Source organism: Gasterosteus aculeatus, chromosome 17 (genome assembly GCF_964276395.1).
Source record: "Gasterosteus aculeatus chromosome 17, fGasAcu3.hap1.1, whole genome shotgun sequence".
NCBI classification, from domain to species: domain Eukaryota; kingdom Metazoa; phylum Chordata; class Actinopteri; order Perciformes; family Gasterosteidae; genus Gasterosteus; species Gasterosteus aculeatus.
The window spans coordinates 8858944-8883606 of record NC_135705.1 but is presented as its reverse complement, the minus strand read 5'-3'; the positions used below and the strand labels follow the sequence as shown (position 1 = coordinate 8883606).

The following is a 24663-nucleotide window of genomic DNA, read 5'->3' as shown; positions in this document are numbered from 1 at the left end:
ACCCCCAAAATTGATTGATATTCAGATGAACCGACGTGATTTCCTTAATTGTCTACGTACCGCCTGTTCGCCCGATCAGCTGATCGTCCTCGAGAAGACCAAAACAGCTAAAGCTAGCTTAACGTAGCCGGGGGTAACAGCTATGAAAGGACATGGCGATTTAATACTGTATTATAAGGTAGGATATTGTCGGGAACTTAACGTATCGTGTTTGGCGGTCTTGGGCAAACATTATCTTGTGTTTTGTTTGGGAAGCGCGTCGATGTCTGGACCGGCTGCATAACGCTTGACGTTAGCTACTGTGGCTAACCTGCGTCAGTGGCAGAAGCTAATCGGCTAACTACAACGTTAACATATGCAGGTGCCGTTAGCTACAGCTAGCTACGTGTTATTAGCCGCATTATAGGCGCAACACGAACAGGGTGCTTTATGTGATGTGTCCTGTGGACCCCGCATACAATAACGGTTGTTTTAATACCTCAGCGTGGTAATGTAACGCTAAAGATCAGATTCGGTAGTCAAAAGTGCGTTAGCTTCACGTGAAGCTAGCACGACGTAAAGGTTACAATACGACGTCAGCTTCGACATCGTCTTCAATCAACTGATATTTCTGATATTATTTTAAGTTGTAAACGGCATGCTTTTATTCCGTTGAATCACGTTTTGACCCTTCGTGTGTCACATTGATACCAGCCATTTATCGTTATATTTTAACGCTAGTATTTCATCCACCTAGTCGGAAGTCATTGCTAACCAAACAGTGTTTTGCAAAAGGCAGCGGAGGCCCAAAAGTAGCCACACAACTACTTGAACAACAGGCAGAGAAAGTCAAGTCTGATGTCTGTTTTCTTTCCTCTTTTGGGCACTTTTTAAAATTCTCAGATCCTGATAAGGAATTGAGTGTCTGGCCACCAACCAGATCGGAAGCTTCCAGTGCAGACAAACTATGTCTTATCTCTGAGAATGGGAGGAAGTGGATCCAAAGCCAAAGGCGTCTGGCCTTTCTCAGGCAATGGAAGTGGAGGGGATTCAGCCGGTGATGGGAACGAGCAGTCTGTGGCCCGCCTCAAAGCTTCCAGGAAAGCCACGCCGTTCGTTTTTACCAGGAGGAGGTAAATAATATATGGAAAATTGTATAACTTATATTTTACACCGATATCTGGAAGAATAAAGGAGAGATGGGATTGAGATGGAACCAGGAACTCTATGGATCCATGGATTTCACCTTCCCTCTACTTCACCAGGGTGCCTCAAATATAAGCCGTCCCATTGAATAGCTGTCTACAGTGAGATGTGGATGATACCAGGCTCCAGTCAGAGGCTGATCTGTTAAATTAATAAACTCGATTCGTCCTCAGCAATGCAATTAAAGGCAGTCTATAGCAGAGCAAACATGCAACTAACATTTAAATAGTTAAAATACAAATTATGCAGCTAGGAAAGTTACAAACGCAACATAGTATTTTTTGTGTGTTTCTTTTGTGTGTTTGGGTAAACTGAGCATATCATGTTCCCTTAAATCTAATCTGAGGCAAGTTGATGTTGACCTGCTGTATTTGCAGTTCCCTGTACTATGACGAGGATGGCGACCTCGCCCATGAGTTCTACGAAGAGACCGTGGTGACAAAAAACGGAAGAAAAAAGTCCAAATTGAAGAGGATTCATAAAAATCTGATTCCACAGGTGAGCCAAGGCCACGTTTTTTGCAAATGCTGATTAAAGTGACAGAAGTCATGAATTATTTGTTGATTTGAATATTCGTGTACTTCTTAGGGAACTGTGAAGCTGGACCACCCCTGTATACATGTAGATTTCCCCGTCGTCCTCTGTGAGGTGTGAAAAGTTGCACTAGACTGAAGTGCAGCAGCTGCTTCTCCTCCCGGAGCAAAGTTTTGTCCCAGTATCAAAGCAGCAAAGTCGAGGATGGAGCCGAGGTCTGGAGAGCAAAATGAAAACCCAAACTGGTGTATGAAACTGATGTACTGAATGAAATGTTATACATTTGAATTCAACTACGGTCAGAGGGTTCCCTGTTCCCCCAAATTCCTATTTTGATATTCAGGGAAGCCGTGTTGGTGCAGGTTGTGTGTCCACTACCCAGCTGATATGTAAGCAGTGGAGAATTCATGAAATTTCTCTTGTGAGTTTTTTTTGCAGGGAAAAAACATCCATTGATGGGGAAAAAGGCTTTAACAATTTATGCCTTCTGTGAGATGTTAAGTGAAACTGTTTGTGTCTTTGTATGCGTACATGTGTGCACTTAGATTTGTTTGAGTGAGTGTGTGTGGGGAAACCGGGACAGAAGATATAGTTACAGGTTAGAATACATATAGGTTTGTGAAATTTATTATATATATATATATATATGGTCATGTTCATGTTCTGTATTGTCACGTCTGAGTCTTTCTCAGTAACCGGAGCTCAGACCTGCACTAGTGAACATAATGTACTGTAAATAATATCAGATATCTTAGTTGGAAATACTTGAATAAATGGTTTACTGAGTTGTTGATCTGGACTCAATACCTTTTCCATTATGTTGGTTATGGCCTCCTATTACCAATGAGTTATATAACAAATAACAAAATATAAAATATTTGATATAAAAAGAAATTGTATTTCTTTTTTTAACACCATAGGAAAGGAAAGTATATTTCCTTCCTTGCCAATAAACATGTTTCGCAAAATGTAATAAGTACCAGTTGCCAACAGGACTAACTGCTGTTTTTGAATGACAACTGATTTTGTACTCTGTGCAATAATTTTAGTCTTCTGTTTTAGTGAATGGACAAGTTGGAATTGCATTCTGTCCAGTGGTCACTTTTACAAAAATGTCGCCAGCAATTCCTTCTCTTCCATGACAGCTGTAATTATAACCCTGATACCTCTGGTCTTATTTTTTAGCTTTCCCTCATTGCCTTCTTGCATTCCCTTGCTGAGCTGCACGTACAGTTTAAAGCCAGATCTAGTTTACTTATACCCAGTTATTATGCAGAATCTGCAGAACTTACAATAGTTCCAATTCGACAGCATGTAAGGTATCCTACCTCTAGATGGCAGCAGAAATCTACACCCGCACTAACTCTAATGTAGCTCTCAAACACTGTGTGTACAGCAATCTTTTGCAGTAATACTGACCAAAAAGGTCGGTGATTTAATAAAAGTTTCTTGATGGACACGCTGAAAGACTCAAGTTGTGACACAATACACACTTTAACAGCAAGGTAAACACGTCCCGGCATAGCTGGTAGATCCCCGCGGTAGTCGGGTAGGGCTTCCTTTGCAGACATTCTCTTGTGTCTGTAATTGTTTGGAATGTGGTTGGTGGGTGTGTTTTGAGGTCAGGGGTCAGTCGCTTTGATGTGCTTCCTCTCCACTAGTCTAAACGTTGGCGAAACGTCCAGCTTGTAATATTACAATGAACCACTTTTACACAACGACATCCTTTACTTTTTCCAATGAATATGACACCGTAGCTCTGTTGATTCATATAATGTGTCCTCTGGTGTCCACAGGTTATTTTTATACAAGGAAAACATTGTCCATGGGACGGAGGTTAGGAGTCTTTAGAAATTATCAGCAGCCTTGAAAAAGAAGAAAAACATGCTTTGAATTATAAACAATAGAAACTATTTTGAATGATATCAATGATAGATTGTTTTCTCAGGGTTTTTATAACATGCTGTAGCTGTTCAAACTAAAACAGCAATGTATCCTCTTTTATCTCTATTTTGGATTATGTTACAGCGTGATCACACTCAATAGATGGGACTAACAAAATTGCTAAAAGAAAATAAATTAATATAAATAATGTATGGTAGCATCCGATATTTCTAATCCACATTTAATTCAGTACAATGAGGTAGTAAAATTATATTTACACCAAAAACAAGAACTTCCTTGCATCCCGGTCCACCAATTCACATGATTACCCAAATGTATGGCAACGCATGCGTTTGGGACACAAAGTGAAGGTGGCTGTCGTGCCTTCAGTTCCCCTGCCATTGTGTTCAGCTTCCTAAAGGTCTCAGAGTTCTGCTGATGCGACTTTCAGGAGGCAGAGGTCGACGGCAAACTGAGAATACGGGAAAACCGAGCCGTCCCCTTTTGTTCCGTCCCCTCCCCTCTTCATTCACATGAGCTGTTCATGCTCTACACTCCTTAAACACGCAGAGAGGGTAACTGGTGACATGGTGGGGTGAGTCAGCAAAGCTCGGAAAACAAACAGCGGAACGGGCAGTGACACAGGAAAAGATCTCACTTCCAGGCCTTGAGCTCACCGCGCAATCATGCGCTCAGGGATCCGTCTGCTCGAGAGTATCAGCAAAGAATGAGTCTCATTCTGAGAGCAACGCCGTTCTTCGAGACGTCGCCGACAGAAACGCTTCTTGCAATCCTTCCAATTGTCTCAAAGTTTAGAGCTGCTGCTTATATTTTGGTTAATGATGTGCATTAATCCTGTTATGTCTTCTCCCAAGGTCAGCTGCTGTACTTGGCAACAGGACGGCATGTGGCACTTGGTCACTTCAGTGAGCCTTTGCCAGTAGCTGTCATCGCAGGCCTCGTGGAGCGGCAACATCTGCATACCAGATGCATCGTGCCCACTCTCTGAAGTGTGTTTAGAGAGTTCAAAACATTAAAATGACTCCACTTCAGTGGCAAGACAATACGTTAGAGAAGCGTGTTAAGTAAGAGAAGCTGTTTTTAAAAATGTTGCTCGCTAAAAAAATGACCCGTAATGAACAAATATCTCACAAACTTTACACCGTACAGTGATGACATATACATCAGCATATATCAACACTTGACAGTGTGAGATATTCTACAATATTCCACGGTCCATGAAAATAATATACTACACTACTGAAATACCTGAAAATAGTATATAATATTTTCATGTATTTCAGTATTGATGTTTATTCTACCAGAGCCGTATGACTCCACTACATTTACGAGTGTTTTGCATATATATACATTTAAGATAAAACCTACAGGAAATATATTGTTTCAGCTTAAATAACCAAACAGTATAAAAAAAAGTATCCCAGCAACACCCTTAAACATCGGTTTACATGTGAATACATCAACAAGTGCTGCTGCCTAATGATCACCGCCTTTTACAATTGATACCTCTGTGCTTTTTCTGTTTGAATGTCAGACTAATACTAGTGATGGGAGTGTGTGCGTGGTATTGCTACTTAAATTGTACTACTACTACTCCAACCTTAAGTAGAATATCTGAATACTTATTTAAGCCTGAGCCAGAGGGGGTTGGGGGGGGGGGTATAGTCTACTGCAAACAGGAACAAAAGGAAAGTAAATAGTGGAGTCAAAGGCTCATAGAATAGAAGTTCAGTAAATGAGAGACTTTGCAGCTTGTGATTCCTTAACTTCAACACTCTTTTTTAAAATGTGCATCATCAATTTTAGGACCAGGTCATGAGGTCTTGAAAACCATATTTTGAATCATCTGCTTAACGTTATATCATAAGCACGGGGATCCTACAGGAACACACACTTTTTACCAGACAGCTCTTCATACTTTAAAACAATAAAATACACCTTTCTAAACGTTCACAGTATTCCATAAACCAAGTTACATCTGATTGTTACGTAGCTGCAATGTCACGGGAACACAGTGGTCATTCTTTGGCATGATCTTATTTTTGGGATGTCCCTGTGACCTTCTGCCAGTCTTCGCATTGAAGACTCACATTTGGCGTCGGTGACGAACGTCTTGGACAAATCTATTCCATCTATTCGCGCTGTGGCGAGATGAATAAAAACTGCACGGTTAAATGAACGCGTAGTTCCACGCGAGGTTTTGCGTGGAGTTCAGACCAAAAAAAGCGCGTCGCTGAAACACGCGAAACTCCAACGGAGTTTTTTTGGGGGGGGGCCGGGTGGTGGATGTCCGGTTTGTTTCCGCACCCCCCCCTTTTTCCCGAGCGGAATGGAACATCCTGAAAGCGGTCTGGCTCTCGGAGCAGCAGAGTTGCAACTGACAACATCGCAGGGGGGCAACTTCTCTTCTCTCCACTTCACTTCACCGGCGCACAGCGCAAGTTGTGCGACACGGAGCCACTACGTGGCCCTTTGTAAATACCCCTCGTCGTCTTTTTCTTATTTAAAAGCAATGTGCATTTTGAATTTGTCCAATTTCGTTTGAGGGGGACACAGAAAAACGCGGCTTGAAGTGGCAGGCTGTTTTTTGGGGGGTTATGCTTCCTCAGTCTGCTAACAAAGGTAAGTTTTCTTTCTGCAGGACTCTGCACCTACAACTAGGTCAAGGATGCCTTTTTCTGTGTTTTTTTCTTTTTAGAATAAAGTTTAAAACTAGACAGATTTTTGTTTTGAATAGTTTTTTCAAAAATTTGTATTAAGCTTTTTGGATAATACATTTGACATAAATGTAAGGTTCTCTGCACAAATAACTAAGATGCTTTCAATAGATTAAAACAAAAAATATTTACAGCTTAAACCCTTAATTTGTGATTGAAACATTGCACTAACAACAGCACTAAATATAAATTATAAATACATTATTTGAGCCTTTTGAGTAGCTCACTTAATGACTAAATTCACTGTCTTTTGTCGAGACTTAATCTTCCTCTCCTCTGAAACTTGTAGAGCACAGAGCGAGAATCCTATTCGTCATTTCCCATCTGAAGACATGTTGTGCTGGACTCTGGCTCACTGGAAAGCGCTGCTGCTGACCGTGCTCCTGTGGGACCACCTCTGTGCTCTGGGACTGAAACCCACGAGATGGCCGCTGTATTCACAAAAGCCTCTGCTCCTCGCTTGGAATGCCCCGACCGAGGACTGTGGCCCGCGGCACGGTATTCGCTTTCAGCTGGACCTTTTCCAGATTGTGGCCTCTCCCAATGAGGGTTTTGTCAGGCAGAACCTCACCATCTTCTATAAGGACCGCTTAGGCTTGTACCCCTACATTGAACCAGATGGAACGACGATCAACGGGGGGCTGCCGCAGATGGCCAGTCTTACCAAACACCTGGATAAGATGCCGGAAGGTGTGCAGAAATACATAAGGGAATATGGGGCGAAGGGTCTGGCCGTCATCGACTGGGAGGAGTGGCGCCCGCTCTGGGTACGTAACTGGGAGACCAAAGACGTGTACCGCAGTTATTCCCGCGAGTTTGTTCGTCAGAAGAACCCCACTTGGCCCCCGGAGCAGGTTGGAAAAGTGGCCCTGCAGGAGTTCGAGATGTCCGCCAGGAAGTTCATGCTGGAGACGCTGAGGTACGCCAAGAACCTGAGGCCCAACCAGCTGTGGGGTTTCTACCTGTTCCCCGACTGCTACAATCACGACTACGTGCGCACACTGGAGAACTACACGGGCCGCTGTCCCGACGTGGAGGTGTCCCGCAACGAGCAGCTGAAATGGCTGTGGATGGAGAGCACGGCCCTCTTCCCCTCCATCTACATGGCCGCGGCGCTGCGCTCCTCAGAGTCCGGCCGCCAGTTTGTCCGCAACCGAGTGAAGGAGGGGATGCGCCTGGCGTCGTTCGGCGACGGGTTGGCCCGTCCCGTCTTCGTGTACGCCCGGCCCACCTACACCAACTCCCTGGAACGGCTGACGGAGGTGACGCTCTGACTTTGGCAAACACATTTTTTGTTAATTTATTTGTCAGCCGCTGTGGCCGCTGTGCAGGTTCGGTCATGTATGATGGTGATTTATGATAACACTTAGGGAGCAGAGGTCACGGACTTTCTGCTTGAAGATCAGGGCTCCCCCGCGTGGAGCCGGAGCTCTGCTTTTCCTTATCACGCAGCCACAGTCCCTTCCTGTTCTGGGAGCCGGCGGACTGACACCCAAATACCTCTCATCTATGTTGAGCGTGCAGGAAGGGTGTTGGTCAAGTTGAAAAGCTCGCTTTAGGCCACTTCCTAATGGAAGAAGTTACACACGCACACAGTAGCTCATTCCCACCAGAGTCTCGACCCCGTCACGGTGATACTGAGTCTTTGACATGTACGAGGCTAAATGTTATGAGGGTTTAAAGTGCTGTATTGTCTTTGCAGACCGACCTCGTCTCCACCATCGGGGAGAGCGTGGCTTTGGGGGCAGCCGGGATCATCATGTGGGGAGACGCGGCTTACACAAGCAGCAGAGTGAGCATCCGCACGCTAATTATAAAGCAAACACGTTACTCCCTCAGACACTACTTACAGATTTGACCATAAGCATTATCATCTGGTAAGTTTAGACTCAGCTGCTCCTGCCAGTGATGTGTCAGCTGATACCTAACAATTATTCCTCAGGGCTCCAGTTCAGAGGAAGTGGCTTCCCTTGGATGTTTTCAGATTGCACAGGAGATGTGTTGGGTTCTTTTCAGTCATATTTAGGCTGCAAGGTGATCTTGCATTTGTTCAAACCGTAAACCGTTAGGCAAAATAATCTTTTGGTCGGCGGCATGAACGTGGTCCTTACGTAGCTGAAATAAGGAATCACATTAATGATGGGAAATGCATCCCTTCTAAATTATTTTTACTTTGTATGATGACAAACACATCTGTGATTCACCAGCTCAAAATAAAACCTCTGCATGCAGTACTTGCTGTGAGTGGACGTTCTCTTTTATATAAATATTTAATATTGGTGAATATATGTTAATATTTAATCTCTAACTATTTTTATCTTCAGCTGCTGTGTTTTGTCACCTTCGGATCAAAGCTGATTTGAAATACATTTTCAAATCTTATTTATTCTACAGCCTAATACAAGTCTGATTCCACCACTTTGTTATTCATTAGGCAAATGTAAGTCTGGTGAATGTTGAATTAATGGACTGACTACTGAATAAAAAGTTAGTTTTTAAAACTTTTGCCCGCACTCAGACAAAATAATGTGTATGCGCGATCATTAATTCATATTTAAATGTCCACTTGATTAAAATGGAGGCACTTTCTTTAGTTTACTTGATGCCAGGGAGAATTCTAGTACTGGCACACTACTGATGATTCCTTTTTTTTTTTAATGGCCATTTATGAACTCTTGTCATTCACCGTGTGAAAACTCCTGCTTAGTCGCCTCAGAGTTCATGGCACGGCTCAGACGCTCTCTGAAAGAGGCCCTCGAATGCTTCTTTTAACACACAAAGCTGTTGAAGCACTTTAAAAGTCACACCCGCGATGAATGCCGGCTGCTTTTGTCTTCGAGGCTGTGAATGTTGACTCAAGTGAGTGATGCCTTTCTTTTGTCCTCTCCAGAACAGCTGCTCTGACCTGGACTCTTATCTGCGGGGCGCGCTGAGTCAATACCTCCTCAACGTCTCCACGGCAGCCGAGCTGTGCAGCCAGACTCTGTGCGCCTCTCGCGGCCGCTGCCTGCGCCGGAACCCGGACAGCGACGCGTACCTGCACCTGAGCCCCGCCGGCCACCGTATCCTCACGCCGCCCGGCAAGCCGCCGGCCGTCGTCGGCGAGCTCGTCAGCGCTGAGAAGGGGCGTTTTCAGAGCCAGTTTCAGTGCCAGTGCTACAGCGGCTACCAGGGAGAGCGCTGCGATCAGACCGACCCCCTGCACCAGCGAGCGGCGGCGTCTCAAGTCGCGCCGTGTGCGGCCTTGCTGGTCGTCTCCCTGCTCCTCCGTTAGTGGCTGTGGTCTGTAGGTCTGGTCTGCATGTGGGGAATTCCGAGGAGTGTCCTTTTTTATTCTATTCATTTGCTGTAAGACATGGATGACACAACGTGAAATTGCAAAAGAAACACTGTTGGACAAAGTTACAGTTTGTTTCAAAGTTGTAATCTTTTTCTCAACAACGCGGGGCTCGCTGGAAGTGACCTTGTTTACACGACCGGGCTCTCGGTTTCTTCCCTGTTCAGTTTGATAAGGTGTTTAAATTCTGCGTTTCTCATAGAAAGGACATCTTTTGGAGGGTGTGGGGGCGGGTTGTGTGAGGAACAAGTAAATGTATGTCTGGTAAAAGTGGAAATGATGCACTTAAGTAGTAATAGCACACTATACATTTGAAGTGCCTGATGTTTTTTCAACATGTCCTCTGACATCTGATGTTTTTCTGGAGGCAATCGCCGTGTTACTATTTATTTGAATGTATTTGTGGGTATTTTATATGATATTTGTGTCCAAATCATGACTACTAGCTTTCTTTCAAAACAGTCTTTTCTGTATTACAGAAACTATTTTATGTCACAATGTAAAAAGCAAATCCTGACACTTTGTATGTTCCACAATGGCTCCTTACACAACCGCCTCTCTGTGGTGATTTCTAAACTTTGACTTTTGTCCAAGTAAGTAAACTTCACTGTTAATGTCCATGTGTCATTTCTTTTGAGATAAAACAACATATTAACATTAAGAGACCTTGACAACTGCATTTATAGGGCAATGAAAATAAATATAAAACGAGGACTAGCCAATAAGTAGTTTGAAATTGCTTTCTGAAAAGTATGACCAATGTAAAGTAAAAGTAAAGTCCAATTTATTCTAATTAATTTAGTGTTCGAGTAGCTTGTTTTTACAGAAATAAAAGCTGCTTGGTTTTCATTCTGGGAACAATACTCGCCCCTGATGACCCCGGGACAGACAAGTACAAGTAGCGTCTCAAAACCAAGACTTGGACTGAGATAACAGAACTTTGGCTCTTTTGTTGGCAGCTAATAAAAGACATCTCCTCGCTGTCCACTAAGAGGAGGCAAATTGTCATTGTCCGCTAAGGGAGGCAAAGCCGTCTTCAGGGAGGGACACATCTTGCAAGCTGCTGCCTCATGCCCCCTCCCCGTGTAATTATAGGGTGCTGTTAAGCCAAGAGTTATTTTTACTACTTTTAAGAGTTCAGCAAGGCATACGTTTAAATTGGCAGGAGGAGGAGTTCATTATGGCTTACTAACAGCTATTTAGAGTAGAACTACATTGCCTTCCCCGGTCAAGTCTGCACAGTCAACTGCTTGTAATTGAGACTTATTAGACACACGAAAAAAACTTTTTTTAAAACAAACTGAGAACTGTGTGTTCAGAAAACTACCGTGTGTTCAGACTTTTAAATGTCCTGTGACTTTAAATCTGGGCCCTAAAAATGATCTGCATGGTTCATATAATTGGTTGTCAAAGATTCATTGCACACTTTTGATTGGTTGTTTGAAAACCGTAACTGGCTTGTGATTGGCTGTTTGAACACAGTCCCTCGCGTCCGATTGGTTGCTTTAAAGTGCCGACTTCTGTTTTCTTCCGCATGGTCATGTGTGTTTCCTCATGATCATGAGACTGCCGGTTGCTGTCCTCCCTTCACTTCTAGACCACTAAGTCCTCTTGCAAAACTAAATCCTCATCCAGTTTGTAAACAGGTAAGTTCACGTTCGTCAATTTTGTCCGACATCATTGTGTCACACTGCATTATTGCATTATCGTGACTTGTACAGATAAAACTGTTTTCATCACCAGTTTTGTTACAACCTTAAAAAAGAGTTAACAATGTTGCAATATCCTGTCAATATTTCTCAACACCGTGGGCAGTAATTTTCAGTGATATCAGTACACTTATTTTCTTCTTTCTAGTCACTGCAACGACACAAGTGATTTTAGTGAAATTGAATTACTGCATATAAACCTTTGCTTACAGCTGAAAGTCTATACGCAGGATTTATCTCTTGTGTCTGAGGCCGCTTCTTCTTTTTCAAACTGCTATGTAGCTAAACAAATCGACAATTAAAAGTGACGTTTATAATGCTCCTCTAAAATAAACATCATTACCATCTTTGGATGTTCAATTGCTTAATAGCAGCCAGCTGACTTTGTTAATATTAAATCACCTACATGTCAATTAGTGAGCTTAAGTAGCACAAATAGTTTCTCTGAAGTCAGTGCTGTTTTCTTTTTCTCTACAGGGATGGGGTCCTTTCACAACGAGGCGCCATTTTTCTTAAACTTGATCAGCCTTGTTTCCGGGCTGCAGTTTGCGACGTCATCCTTTTCCCAGGTGCCTTTCCTCACTGTGTGGAACGCTCCTACTGCCAGGTGTCTCTCTCAATATGGCGTGGACCTCGACTTGGGGACGTTCAGCATCGTCCAGAACGAGAACCAGACCTTTATGGGCGAAAACATAACCATCTTTTACTCTGAAAAGCTCGGCCTGTATCCCAGATACACCGGCCAAGGGCTGCCCATCAATGGCGGCCTGCCGCAGAACGCCAGTCTCGACAAACACCTCGCAGTGGCCTCTGAAAGTATTCGCACCTGGATCCCCGACAGGGATTTTCAGGGACTGGCTGTGGTGGACTGGGAGAGCTGGAGACCCCTGTGGGAGAGAGACTGGGACAGTAAGCAGGTGTACCAGGTGAAATCAAGAGAACTGGTGAGATCCGGGCATCCGGACTGGAGCCCTGCGCAGGTAGAAGCTGCGGCTCGGGCCGACTTCCAGGAAGCCGGGAGGAAGTTTATGGAGCGAACGCTGAAACTCGGGCAGCAGGAGCGACCGAAGGGGCTGTGGGGTTTCTACGGTTTCCCCGACTGCTACAACTACTACAGGGACAAGAGCGCCAACTACACGGGGGAGTGTCCCGCCGCGGAGCTGGAGAGGAACGACCAGCTGCTGTGGCTGTGGAACGTCTCCTCCGCTCTCTACCCCGACATCTACCTCAGCCTTGGGCTGCGGCACCTGGACAGAGAGGTGCTCCTCTACAGCCGCCACCGCATCCTGGAGGCCATGAGGGCGGGAGCTCCGTCGGCGTCGACCGTGTTCCCGTACGCTCGCATCGTCTACACGTACACGCTGGATTTCCTTTCGCAGGCAAGTGGCAGGCGTTGGGTTTTGTTTTCGGTGAGCGTGTCGATTTGGTCTGAACGTTCGTTTGTTCTCTCGCAGGAGCACCTGGTCTACACCTTGGGAGAGAGCGCCGCTTTGGGGTCTGCCGGGGTGGTGCTTTGGGGCGACAATGCCTTCTCCAAATCTGAGGTAGGCCAACAGTTTATTGACCTTTTGCCACCATCGATTGGATGGTTGTCCAGGTGATCTGCCGACATCATGCACACAGTATGATTGAATACCTGACCTCAGCTACTCACTTCATTGATGTAGTTCATGTGATAGAATTGTTCTTTTCTCACTCTTCTGTATTATCTTTTGTTCTCAACAAATTCCATTCAATGGGACTAATGCTGCATATATACACCTTTTCAATAACGAATACAAACAAAGGTTTTTTTTCTTCTAAAAAGCTGAATTTTTAAAATAATTTTTAATTTTGCATGCGTACTTGCCCATACTCTGTCCTTTTCAGAACTAGGATAGTTATCATTGCTGACATAATCTATATGTGTTGAATTGTTGTCTGTAAATGCTTATTTTGGAGACTCTCGCTTCTTTCCTTTTATTGTTTAGAACACTTGTAGAGCCATCAAATCCTACATCGACAACACACTGGGTCCTTACCTGGTGAACGTGACGGCGGCGGCCTTTCTTTGCAGCTCGACTATTTGTTCCTCTCATGGAAGATGCCAGAGGAGGAACCCGACCTCGAGCGTCTACCTCCACCTGGACCCTGCAGAGTGGAAGGTGGTGCATGAGAAGAAATCTGACAAACGGCAGAGCTACACCATTTTTGGACGGATGAGAACGCGCAAGGTGGCGTTCATGAAGTCTGAGTTTCAGTGCAGGTGTTTCCCCGGGTGGAGCGGAGAGCGCTGCTCACAGGGATGAAAGGCTCTTCTTGAGGGAGAATGCTTGTGTTTTTATTGTGCTTTTTTCTTTATTTTAAATGGGAGATAATTTTGATTTAAATCCCCACTATAATACTACAATAATTGAAGAATGTTGCATTAAATGTATCAAATGTTTTTTACATTTCAGCCTAAAACCATCTGAGATTTCACTCTCAAAGTCCCCTTTCCCCATAAATGTTGTAACTTATTCTTACTCCACTGTGATGTTTGAGCTTCCAAGTGCGTGCTGTGTGTGCAAGGTTTTTACACGAGAAGATACCAAAGGAAGTCAGACATTGTGGTACTTCTGTCATACTGCATCAGTTATACTACATATTGGAACATTGGGAAACAAACTGATGTGTTTTCTCTCAAGACTCATATTGTATTTTACTGTATATTGCACAGGTAATCTTTTAATATTGTCTTTCCAAAATGTGCCTCCATTGTTGCACAATAAAGAGCAAACCTGCATAATGTGACAGGTGTTGCTGCACAAAGGTGGAGAACAAAAATGTGTCTGACCGTTAAGCGTTGGGTTGTTGTATTATTGTGCAGTTTGGCTTTAAGGAGATTCAGGGATTCTTGCGTGTAATATGTATTCCACTAAAGACATAGACGCAAGAGTTTTGCCCTTGTTATTTAACAAAGCATTAAATAAACAATGTCAGCAATTCAACGGACTGCAGCCCGTTTATGCTTCCCTCAGTTATCTTCTGCCTACAACCACTTTCTGCTGTACCACAATTCTGTGTACTGTTGAACGCACCTACTTTACAGATACACACAAGTTATCAAAAGATGTATTTGGTGGAATCAAACTGCTCCAGTAAAGGATCTGTTGTTTTTTTGCTAGACGGCTCTGACCGGCAGGTGGTGCTGCTGGACAGCTGAATAGAGGAGATGGAGGCACCATCAAGGTCAGAGACTGCCACTGTTCTTTATCTCTTATAGTGATCAGCAGAAGGGCCAAACACATATTTGACTCTGTGTATCAGATCCTGAGAACTTTGTATCTGTGAGTGTGCGACCGGCGGAGTGTGCATTGTGATTTAACGGTGTACTCGGAGCGGTAAGACCTCAAGGTGACTTTGAGTTATAAGCAGTCTGTATGGTGTTGCCTTATCTCATAGGACCGCTGCTCCAAACTGGGGTCGGTGATGCTAAACCCCCCCCCCCCCACACACACACACTACACTTTGTCTCCTGGGGACGGGCACGGTGGGAGGACAGACTCCCTCGTCGCCCCGTTGTTTCCTACTTCCGGCCTCATCATCCCTTGCTGGATTGTGAGGAAATTATTTTTTTGAAAGCCATAAACAACCGGTGAGCTTTTTAAAAATATCATTTTCCTTGTTTGAACCAGACAAACTGGTCAATTGGCTGCCAAAGGCCGAGGACAGAATTTAATGTCCGAGCTGAAACACTGTATTTACCTGGTGTTACGTGATAATGGCAGGAAAAAACAACAAAGCTCTCATCGTGATTGACATTATTGTTGTTTTCCCCCAGGCAGCTTAACATTCAACTTCCAAATACAGATAAGGAATTAAAATAATGACGTTTTAATCGGCTTGGGTTTGTTAAAGTTGTGTTTGCAATGTTAAAATTGTCTTCAAATAAAAACTTATATAAACTTCAACTTGCCATTTTACAACATGTAAAAAATCCAAACTTCTATAATAGTTGATAAAACCCGGTGAATATGACACGCTATGATCAGCCTTTTTTTTAAAAACCAATATCACCTCTCAATGTCATAAGATACTAAACAAACAGAAGCCGACCCAATCTGTTTGTCCGGTTTGAATGGTTCTCCTCTGCCAGGTGTATCAGGGCCTCCATTTCTCCTCCTCTCTTCTCTGCATTTCTTCCTTTTTGGCATTTCGCTCCATCACCCCCCCCTTGGTCACGTCTCCCCTTTCCACGCTGCTCGGTCCAGAGATCGTCGCGCTCGCCCTCGGTTTAATAACGGTTTTGTCACGCTACGTGTCCTCGTCCTTCAGAGGATTCGACTCTCTCCGATCGGGTTGCTCAAAGATCTGACGCTCACTTGTTTGCATGATTTATGTGCGCACGTGTTACTGTGCATCGATTGAGTGCTAAGTGTACAGATGTTGGTTTCATAACAGTCGACTGCATCTTGCATAGGAGAGCGCGATTAGTCAACACATTCGACTGATAGAGATGAGAGAAAAGGAAAGAATATATCTCTGAGTGTGCTACGTTCTTCATGTGTTATTTGAGTCCTCAGATTACTAAATTTAGGCCTGTTTGATTTTTAAATGACCATAGTCTTTAGTCAAATAGATGACTATTTACTATGTATAGTCGACCTTGTTTGATCCTGAACCAAGTGATTACGTGTGAAACTATTTCTTTGTCGGGAGAAGAGACGTCTTGAAGACTCAGCTGGTGTTTTGTCCAGTTTATACAGACAATGTTACATGTTGAGTTGTGAGCTTTAAAGGGGCAGTTTTCTTTCTTATCTTTGTGCCAAATTGCTGAACCATTGTTGGAGTCCTAAAGAAATTTTCCAGTTTGGAAGTACCAAAAATAATGAAAAGTAGCTCCACATGATCCTTTATATGCATCTGTGAGAGGGAAGCTGCACTTTCCATGAGAGCAAGAATAAAACACCAGTAATTCCCACTTAAAGCCCCTGACTGTGAGTAAGGGGTGAAAACCAATGGATAAGGGTCCCTAAATCACTTTTTATCACATCTCCATGTGCGTAAATGAAATCAGAGCAGGGCCTCGGAGACATGGAATGAAAAGGCAGAGGAGACGAGGTGTGAGAGGGGTCACAGTGTCCTATTTCTCATGAGACGGAGCTCTGATATTTGTGCCTCCAGAGGCGGTTTGTGGGCCGGCAGACACGCACCACATCCTGCAGACAAGCTGATCATCAAGGTCATCAATACATCTGTGGATAATTCACATTTGAAGGGATGTGCAAACAAACAAACAGAAATAGAACAGATGTGTGCGTGTGTGTGTGTCTCTGCGGTATGCCTCCTGATGAGAGGTGACCTGACAGACTGTCCCATGTGACTTACCCTGAGACGAGCAACAGCACCCCTCCCCCCGCCCCCCCCGTCCCCACTTACATACACAGACACCAATTCAAGACCCCATCAGAGCTCGGAGAATAGCCCTACCATTTCAGAACAACACACACACACACACAGGTGACACAAAGGGGGGGCTCCTGCCAAAGCCACACAATGACTGCGCGTGTGCCCCCAGGAGCCATTCAGGTGGAAAACTACCCAATCAATCGCTAATAGAAGGTCTTTCCTCCCGCATCGGCCAACCACATGCTGACGGCGAGCCTTCTCCCCCTTGGAACAACAGCCAATCAGTGACCCACAATGCTTGCAGTTGTCATGTTGATCCTGATCGAAGGTAATTATTCTCATGTTTCATGGACACATATCGATGGATTATAAAGATAAGTAAATGCAAGCTAGGAAAGGAAAGATAATGCGCCCTGACTCCCTTTCAGTTTGTAATCAATTCAAATATGATGATTTTTTTTTAAACCATATAATCCATTTCAGCATTTTTGTCATTCATTTCAAAGGATTTGAACTTGGCTCATTTGAATAAACATTTTGCTCCATATTAGTCTGGGTAATGAAGTGGATCTCAGAAGAAAAATGCTTTTGTTAAGAGAGTGGAGACTGCTGTGTCACTCTGGTCACCTCAACGGGGAAATTGCTGATTGGATACCAAATTCAATTTAGAACAGAATACTAATAACGACTTGTAATTATTTTTTTTTTCAAAGATGTATAATGTCAAGAGTTATGAGCTGGGTTTTTTAGAAATGGAGAAAGTGAAGTTTTATTCACAAAGCACCATAGATCCAAGTCGCCATGATGGATTGAAGAGTAGAAGCCTTCTCGTCACAAAGAGTCATTTAGAAAAGTAAGAGTGTGTTTGTCGACTATATTGACTCCTGGGGACGCCCATGAGCGGAGGTTGCTGTATAATCAAACTATTGGTAATACACAGTTATAATAGCATAAAATATGGTCAACCTTATGTCCATTTAATGTGCAAGTCTCCACATCCTCTTGGCCATGTAGCAGAAGCCTACTAATTGTTGAGCAAGTAACATCAAGTCTTCTTGTTGGCATCATCCTTTTATCCTGCTCATAATTGAGTGCATGCAGAGATGGTCCACTACACACCGACAAACACACAAAAGTCACGATGGTCAATTCATTTAAGTGGAGCTCAAGTTTAAAAAAGAACGAGCTAACCTTTCTAAACACCACCGTAAAGGGATGTAAAAAATAGTTGTATTTAAAAAAAAATTAATTTGCTTGATGATTTCACTTCTATTATATATATATATATATATATATATATATATATATATATATATATATATATATATATATATATATATATATGATGTATGTATAGGGTCAACAATGTGGCCCTACAGTCATTTCCTGCCTCTGGAAAGTGTTTCGTACCGAAATACATGAAGGCAGAATGAGATTTAATGGGTTTCTTGACTCCTATTTCACTATCTTAATCGGCTGTCGGTTCCTCCTATATTTGATTTACCAACTTTTATTATAAACAACTACTGCATGCAGCCTACACACACACACACACACACACACACACACACACTCTTAGGTGAATTTGAGATTAGTTCACGGGATTCAAGGATTGCTGGGTCTCAACACAAATGTCACTGTGAGTCGTAACCTTTAGCGGAGCACGTTATCTGCTCTGATATGTAGCGGGCCGGGGCGGGGCCCGAACGCCATGCGATTTGATTTGAAAGGTCCCCATCCAAGTCATGCCCACCGGCTATCTTGCTCTTCCACAGTTCAGCAACACCAGCACTATAAGGCACGTCGTAGAGTTTCACGGATCTGATCTGTCCCGCCGAATCTGCGTCTCCCTCGGCCTCAGTTAATGAGCAGTGGCTGGAGAAAAGGAGCCGGGTCACTCTGCGTCCGGAGAGGATGTAACATGGGAAGAGACGTGACACAGGATGAGATGGTAATGCTGGAATCTAAAAGTAAATCAGCCGAGTCTCAGCTGCGCTTTTATTTGAGTTTTAGCTTTAACGGTAGAGAGGGTTGTGAGGGCGACGGGGGAGAAAAGACGGATGTGTTATTGGAGGCGGATGTGTTTGCTCAAGTGCTGACATGTGTATCTGTCACCACGGGTCATGAGTTATGAAACTGACAATGCCAGCTCCTTGTTTAAACCGCACAGATCAGAGGTTGTCCTTGATGTCAGCTTGAATAGACAAATGGAGATCTGCATTACATAAACCATGCCACATGAAAAAGAAAAGGCAGCTGCAGGGATTCTTTCTTCCATCTGAACTAAATCTGTGTTTCCTCCTGCATGTGGCAAGTAACATTTAGGTTCACAGAGGATTTGGTTTGGTTTTTATTATTTTTTTCTTCATCACTGTGTTCCTACACTCACCTTTATTCTCCTCAAGAGGGAATTTGTCTTGAAGGTAAAGGCACCGAGGCTCGAACATAAAACATAACACAACAGTAGTCATCAGACCCATGAAATGCTCTTCACTGACTGATACATGTCAACATATGGTATGATGGATCTAACCAGCCCAACCCGTCGTAATCAAATGAAATCTTCAGTCGTCGGAAGGGTAATCTGACCATCCTGTAGTGAAAGTGCTCCCTTTGATGATGGGGCTCCGGGTCAGCATCTATGCCCGCAGCAGGGGGCAGTAGTGAATAGTGTTTTCCCGCTGAGCCACGCAGCGACAAAGTCCGAACCATCCTCTTTTCTGTCCGTTTTCTAGACGAGTCCAGAAATCAAACCAACGTTCGTTTCTATCGTTATTCATCTGCGCTTAAAAGAACACACGTGTGTAGCTACGTACCTGTTAACTGCAGGGAATATTTTGCCATGGAAAGATGTGTGAAATGTCTATTTTCACAACTGTTTACTCACTATTTTGTGAGTCCCACGCTTACACTAAAGATGAGAATTGTAACATCGGGTGGTCCCTCTGTTTTTTTCATGGTCTTTTCCTCCCACCCACACCCTCCGCCCCCAGCATCCTTCATCCTTCAGTGCTTCAGTGGCTCCATGGGGTGACATTCGCTCTGCATGCTGTTTGTTCTTGGGCGTCACTAAACATCGGCTCCCCAACGGTTGCTCAGCCACCAATCCGAAATACTCCATTTCTACACCTGTTTCCAAGACAACTGACATTTAAAGGGGGGCGGCTCTGGTTATTGACTGTTTGCCCTTGACCAGCACTCTGCTTGCACTTGAAAACCGTTTGGCTCAACTGGTGACTGTTTTATTATTTTCTCCCTGAAGCTGCCAGCAAATCTCGCTGTCCCTGCATGGCAGCCGATTGCCAGTCAATGAAAATAAAGCCAACTTCACGAGAACTTTTCCTTTTAGGTGGAGCAACATTATGGAAAAAAGAGCACTGAAATTAACGAGTTGACCGTCGTGCATCAGTTAAGTAACAGGACAACAGGTTCACGCTCCCGTGTAATCCCCAACCACTCAATTTAAATCAAACCCCCTAAGATGAAAGAGGGGACATTTTCTCCTCCTCGTCCTGCTCCTTCACCGGAGGGCCCAATGTCTCAATTCGGCTCCCTGTCTCCTGTTTCAAGCTGACGATTATGGTGAAATTTGTCACTGTAGTCAACACAAATAATGTTGTTTCTTTCTCAGGATTCTTCAGGGATTTGGTATTGCATCTTAGTCACTTGAGACAGATTTGATAAAATAGATCAAAATTGAAGCTCCTGAGTTCAACTTGGATTGTTGCACCGCCAGATTCCAACCATTGATAGAATTATTGATACGCCAGCAGTCGGTGTTATATTATTATATATTTATATTTTCTCTACTGACATACAGTAACTTACATTAAAAAAGCAGATCGCTGCACATTTCCATAACCACCTCTGCTGATGTTTACTTATAAATCCAAATTTAGTCCCTGAGGCCACATCGGTCTGCCTTCCAAAACCAGATCAGAAGAGGTTAATGCAACAAAACCACCTCATCTTAAGGTTGAGGAAAAACATGTTTGACCTTAAAATACCTACATACAGCTTTAGGAAACACTGTTAGAAATTCTCACTTTGTGACAGGCGGTGTCAAACAACGGTTTTGCGGTTTTTAAGTCTTGTATTTGTGGAATTGATTAAAGTATGATGTAAATACACATTATCTATGATTTCAAACTCATAATGTGCATTAAATATCTTTTTAGGGTGACAGTAAAGAGTTCTTTCTGTTTGCTCATCAAAATGCGCCACAGGAGAGCAGCACAGATGTGGGTTTGATTAAATAGTATGCTGATGATACACCGATTTATTTACCCGAGAAGCTGGATCAGATGCAATATGAACAATCTTGAAATGATCAATACTTTGACTGAGGATACAATTCTATTGGTAAAGACTGGATTCAACGTTTTTTTTACTACTGTTAAACATTTTTCATTATTATATTGTTCTTCGTTCAAGCAAATCAAACAACGGCTGTGCTTGAAACAAGAACAAAGACACGAGACCATATTCCTTTTCATTTAAAACTGTGATTACATAGAGTGGATGGATACAGTAGAGTGGACCCAATTTATTTTTTCTGAACTTCTAACTTCCTGCAAAAACTCTGCAGGTAAAGATATTTTAGTGCTTCATAGCTCAGCCTTAACTCAAAGGTTGATGAGATTATGGTTGCATCATTGGGGTTGGTGCAGGGGTTAGAGAAGGTGTGCTGGGAAGCACAAGGTTGGTGGTTCGAGTCCAGGCTGCCCCATGTTCCATGTTGAAGTGTCCCTGAGCAAGACACCTAACCCCTAATTGCTCCCTGGGCAAAATGTGAAAAAGCAACGGGTTTAAAAGTGTAATGTAAGTCGCTTTGGATAAAATCGTCTGCTAAATGACCTGTAATGTAATTGCTGTGTGCATTATCGTGCCACGAGCCCAGCTGATGCTGTATCACTAGTGGGGACTCATCTAAAATTAAAACAGTTTTGGTTCACAATTGAGGCTTTACGGATCTCAATGTAACATCCAAAATAAACACTTTACTGAGTCACTTCTGAGCTGTTACGACGCTCGTTTACAAATTTCAAATTACGGCAAGCAAACGTTAATTAGACTGGAGACTTTCAGCTGTGAACAAATAAGTCCTGCAGTTACGTTATGTCTTTAGTCAGTTCATTCTGTCTCCAGTCACGTCAGTATGTAAATTGTTGAGATTAATGGAGGCTTTGTTATTTTAACCAACGAGGCAGTTACAATGTCAACAGCCAGAATAGTGACATCAAACAAATAAATGACAATGATAGAACTAGATCCAATAAGCGGCTTTGCTGCATCTATTTACATTTTCATTGGTTTTATGTCAAAAAATGGGATTTTACTTGAGTGTTTTCTTTGTGCTGAGTACAGACATGTCAGGGAGTGTTCTGAAAGAGAGAGATTTTCCAGAAGTTTTACGTCAAAAAGATTTTTTTTTCTCATTCAAGACCTTAAAACAGAGTTGTTGCAATGTTCAGATCTCCATTTTGTCACATGCAACGTGCCTGCAAAGGTCATGCATACAACATATTCTCATAAAAAATGTGTAAAGTTAAGGAGGGAATTTAGAGGTAATCAGGCAAAAGACAGTGAGACAGACAAATGGAGCAAAAGAAAGGACACCCGACGCATATTCACTTCAATAAACACCTCCTAAAAAGGGCTTTCAAGGTCACCGAGATGAAAAAGCGAAACCATAATCTTGGAGTCCCACTTTTCCGTCTCCCTGACTAACGTCCCCCTCTCTCCTCATCTCTTAGTTCTTTTTTTCCCTCCCTGCCTCTTTCTCTCTCTGTCTCTCCCTGATCGGGCAGCAGACAGCGTGTAAGTGCTCTAACCCAGAGAAGTCTCCAGGAGCTCTTGTGATTGGCTGTGCTCTGCAGCACAGTTCACAATCGATTAAGGCGCGGTGAGCTCCCGTTAACAGCTTTTTTTCCTGCTGCTCCTGTGGCTTTGATACTGTCACATAGACTCCGGCTTCGTCCCTTAACCCTTCAACCACTCTCCTCGCTCGCTTTCTCTTTGTCTCCTTCACTCTCTCTCTCTCTCTCTCTCTCTTTGCACTTTTCTTTTCATTTTCATCCCCAGACTATTGCCACTCAGAGCCATTTCTTACAACTCTCACTCCGGGTTTGCAGTACGCTCTCTCTCTTCTCTTTTACTAACTCTTTCTTCTTACTCTTAAGTCACCTGGAGTCGCCTCTCCTCTTACTCACCTTGTCCTGTCTTCTTGGATTTCAGTGAGTTTTGTATTCTCATATGTAGCAAAAGATGAAAAGAAAGTAAGATAAAAGCTAAAAGTTTTTTACAGCGATACGTTGCTTAACATAATGAATGAGGTGTTGCATAATATTAGATAAGTGAACAAAACGTTTGCCTGGTTATCTGTGTGCAGGGTTGTGGGTTATCAGCACAGAAAGTAGGCATCTTGAAATGTGGCTCGGCCACAGATTTTTAAAGACAACTGGATGCCACATTGGAGGCAAACCCATGTTTGTTACAATGAAAGATGCACCAAACAAACAAAGTTTGACTTCCAACTAAAAAAAACAACAGGATTTTCTAGCAACCTTCTGCAACCTTCTCATATTATTATTATTATTTAAATGAGCTGTAACCACACTTCATCCTTACCTTTTGATCAAATCTTTTGATTAAATACAGCCACATGTTTTAGGAAATGTTCAATATCTGTGTTCCCCGACCAGTCTGGTTCAGACCCGCCCGCACTCGGCTGTCGTTTATCATGAAATACTGTAACAGTTTGTCTCTACAGAAGCCGGTAAGGAAAAAATCGGATAAAGTCTGAACCCAGATGAAGGGAATTATGTTATACGATGCTCTCTGCGCAGTACGTTGTAACAAAAATGATGGAAAATAGTATGTGGACACCATACTATTGTTGACAAGTTAGGTGTAGCCCACACATTCCAGACCCCATCTTACACCTTTTTGGTGATCATTCGGGGCAGGTTCTAAGCCGGGTCTTATCACCAAACACCACTAACACTCCTGTGACAGAATGGGTGCAAATCACTGCAGACAGTTTCCAGGTCAGGCAGAAAGTCTGTTCAGAAGAGGAAAGGCTGAAATCATTGCAGGTTTGTAATCAGACATTCAACAATCACATAATATTCAATACCTCCTATTCAGGCCTTTGCATGCTAATTGGTGTACTGAGATTTCAGATTGATGATATCGCATCACACTTTTTGTTTAGTTGTATTTACTTTCCCAGTCCTAAACCGATTACTCTCTAACCAGAATAGATGCATATTTAGTTTTGTGTGTAGTTACACATGATGGAGCGTAGACGTTTACATGTCACTGAAACTACAACACATTCTTGTAGCATTTCACCTATATGAATGTGCATAGCATTGATTCTCCATGTGGGTTTGTGTGGTTCACCAGTAAAAACAAATTTGTGCAGCCTGCAAAGTTTTTCCTTAATGTGGGAAAAAAGTAAAAAAATGAATTTGTTTGGTTAACATTAAAAATAAAGATCTCTTGGTGTGTTCAGTGGCAGTTATAACCTTGTGTCTGGGTGTAACTTGTGTTTGACAACAAAACAAACATTGTATAACAAAATCACAGCATTTGCTTCTATTTACCTCCTTGCCAGCAATTAAATCATTACTCTGTCGCAGCCTCTCTGTTGTACCAAGTTGTATCCGCCTCCTTGGGATAGAAGGAGAAAACGGTTGTGTAGAAATGCAATTCACACAAAACTAAGACTAAAATGCGCATTTCCAGCTTTTTGTGAAGGTGTCCACGTAGCAGCTAGCAATGGCAGGCAGCATTGCCTGAAGAAAATTGCGCTTTTTTATCCCCCCCATGGTTTTTATTGTCAAAATGCAGTGAACCATTTTCTCAGAAACACAAAAGATGTGCAGTGAGAGAGGCCATG

The 24663-nt window shown here is 43.1% G+C and overlaps 3 protein-coding genes across 3 annotated transcripts; all 3 read left to right on the top strand.

The window, feature by feature from the left end:
* Window position 1: 1 nt before the first annotated feature.
* Window positions 2-2512, top strand: tusc2a (tumor suppressor 2, mitochondrial calcium regulator a). The gene is made up of 4 exons (XM_040202835.2): window positions 2-178; window positions 883-1112; window positions 1563-1683; window positions 1774-2512. The coding sequence occupies exons 2-4, from the start codon at window positions 964-966 to the stop codon at window positions 1837-1839; spliced, it is 336 nt and encodes a 111-aa protein (XP_040058769.1). The 5' UTR covers window positions 2-178; window positions 883-963; the 3' UTR covers window positions 1840-2512.
* A 3177-nt stretch (window positions 2513-5689) lies between these two features.
* On the top strand, window positions 5690-10296 carry hyal2a (hyaluronidase 2a). The gene is made up of 4 exons (XM_040202832.2): window positions 5690-6246; window positions 6631-7603; window positions 8044-8133; window positions 9232-10296. Exons 2-4 carry the CDS (start codon window positions 6674-6676, stop codon window positions 9613-9615), a joined length of 1404 nt encoding a protein of 467 aa, XP_040058766.1. The 5' UTR covers window positions 5690-6246; window positions 6631-6673; the 3' UTR covers window positions 9616-10296.
* A 902-nt stretch (window positions 10297-11198) lies between these two features.
* hyal1 (hyaluronidase 1) lies at window positions 11199-14356 on the top strand. Its single transcript, XM_040202830.2, has 4 exons — window positions 11199-11324; window positions 11865-12766; window positions 12842-12931; window positions 13358-14356. The coding sequence occupies exons 2-4, from the start codon at window positions 11867-11869 to the stop codon at window positions 13673-13675; spliced, it is 1308 nt and encodes a 435-aa protein (XP_040058764.1). The 5' UTR covers window positions 11199-11324; window positions 11865-11866; the 3' UTR covers window positions 13676-14356.
* Window positions 14357-24663: the final 10307 nt, after the last annotated feature.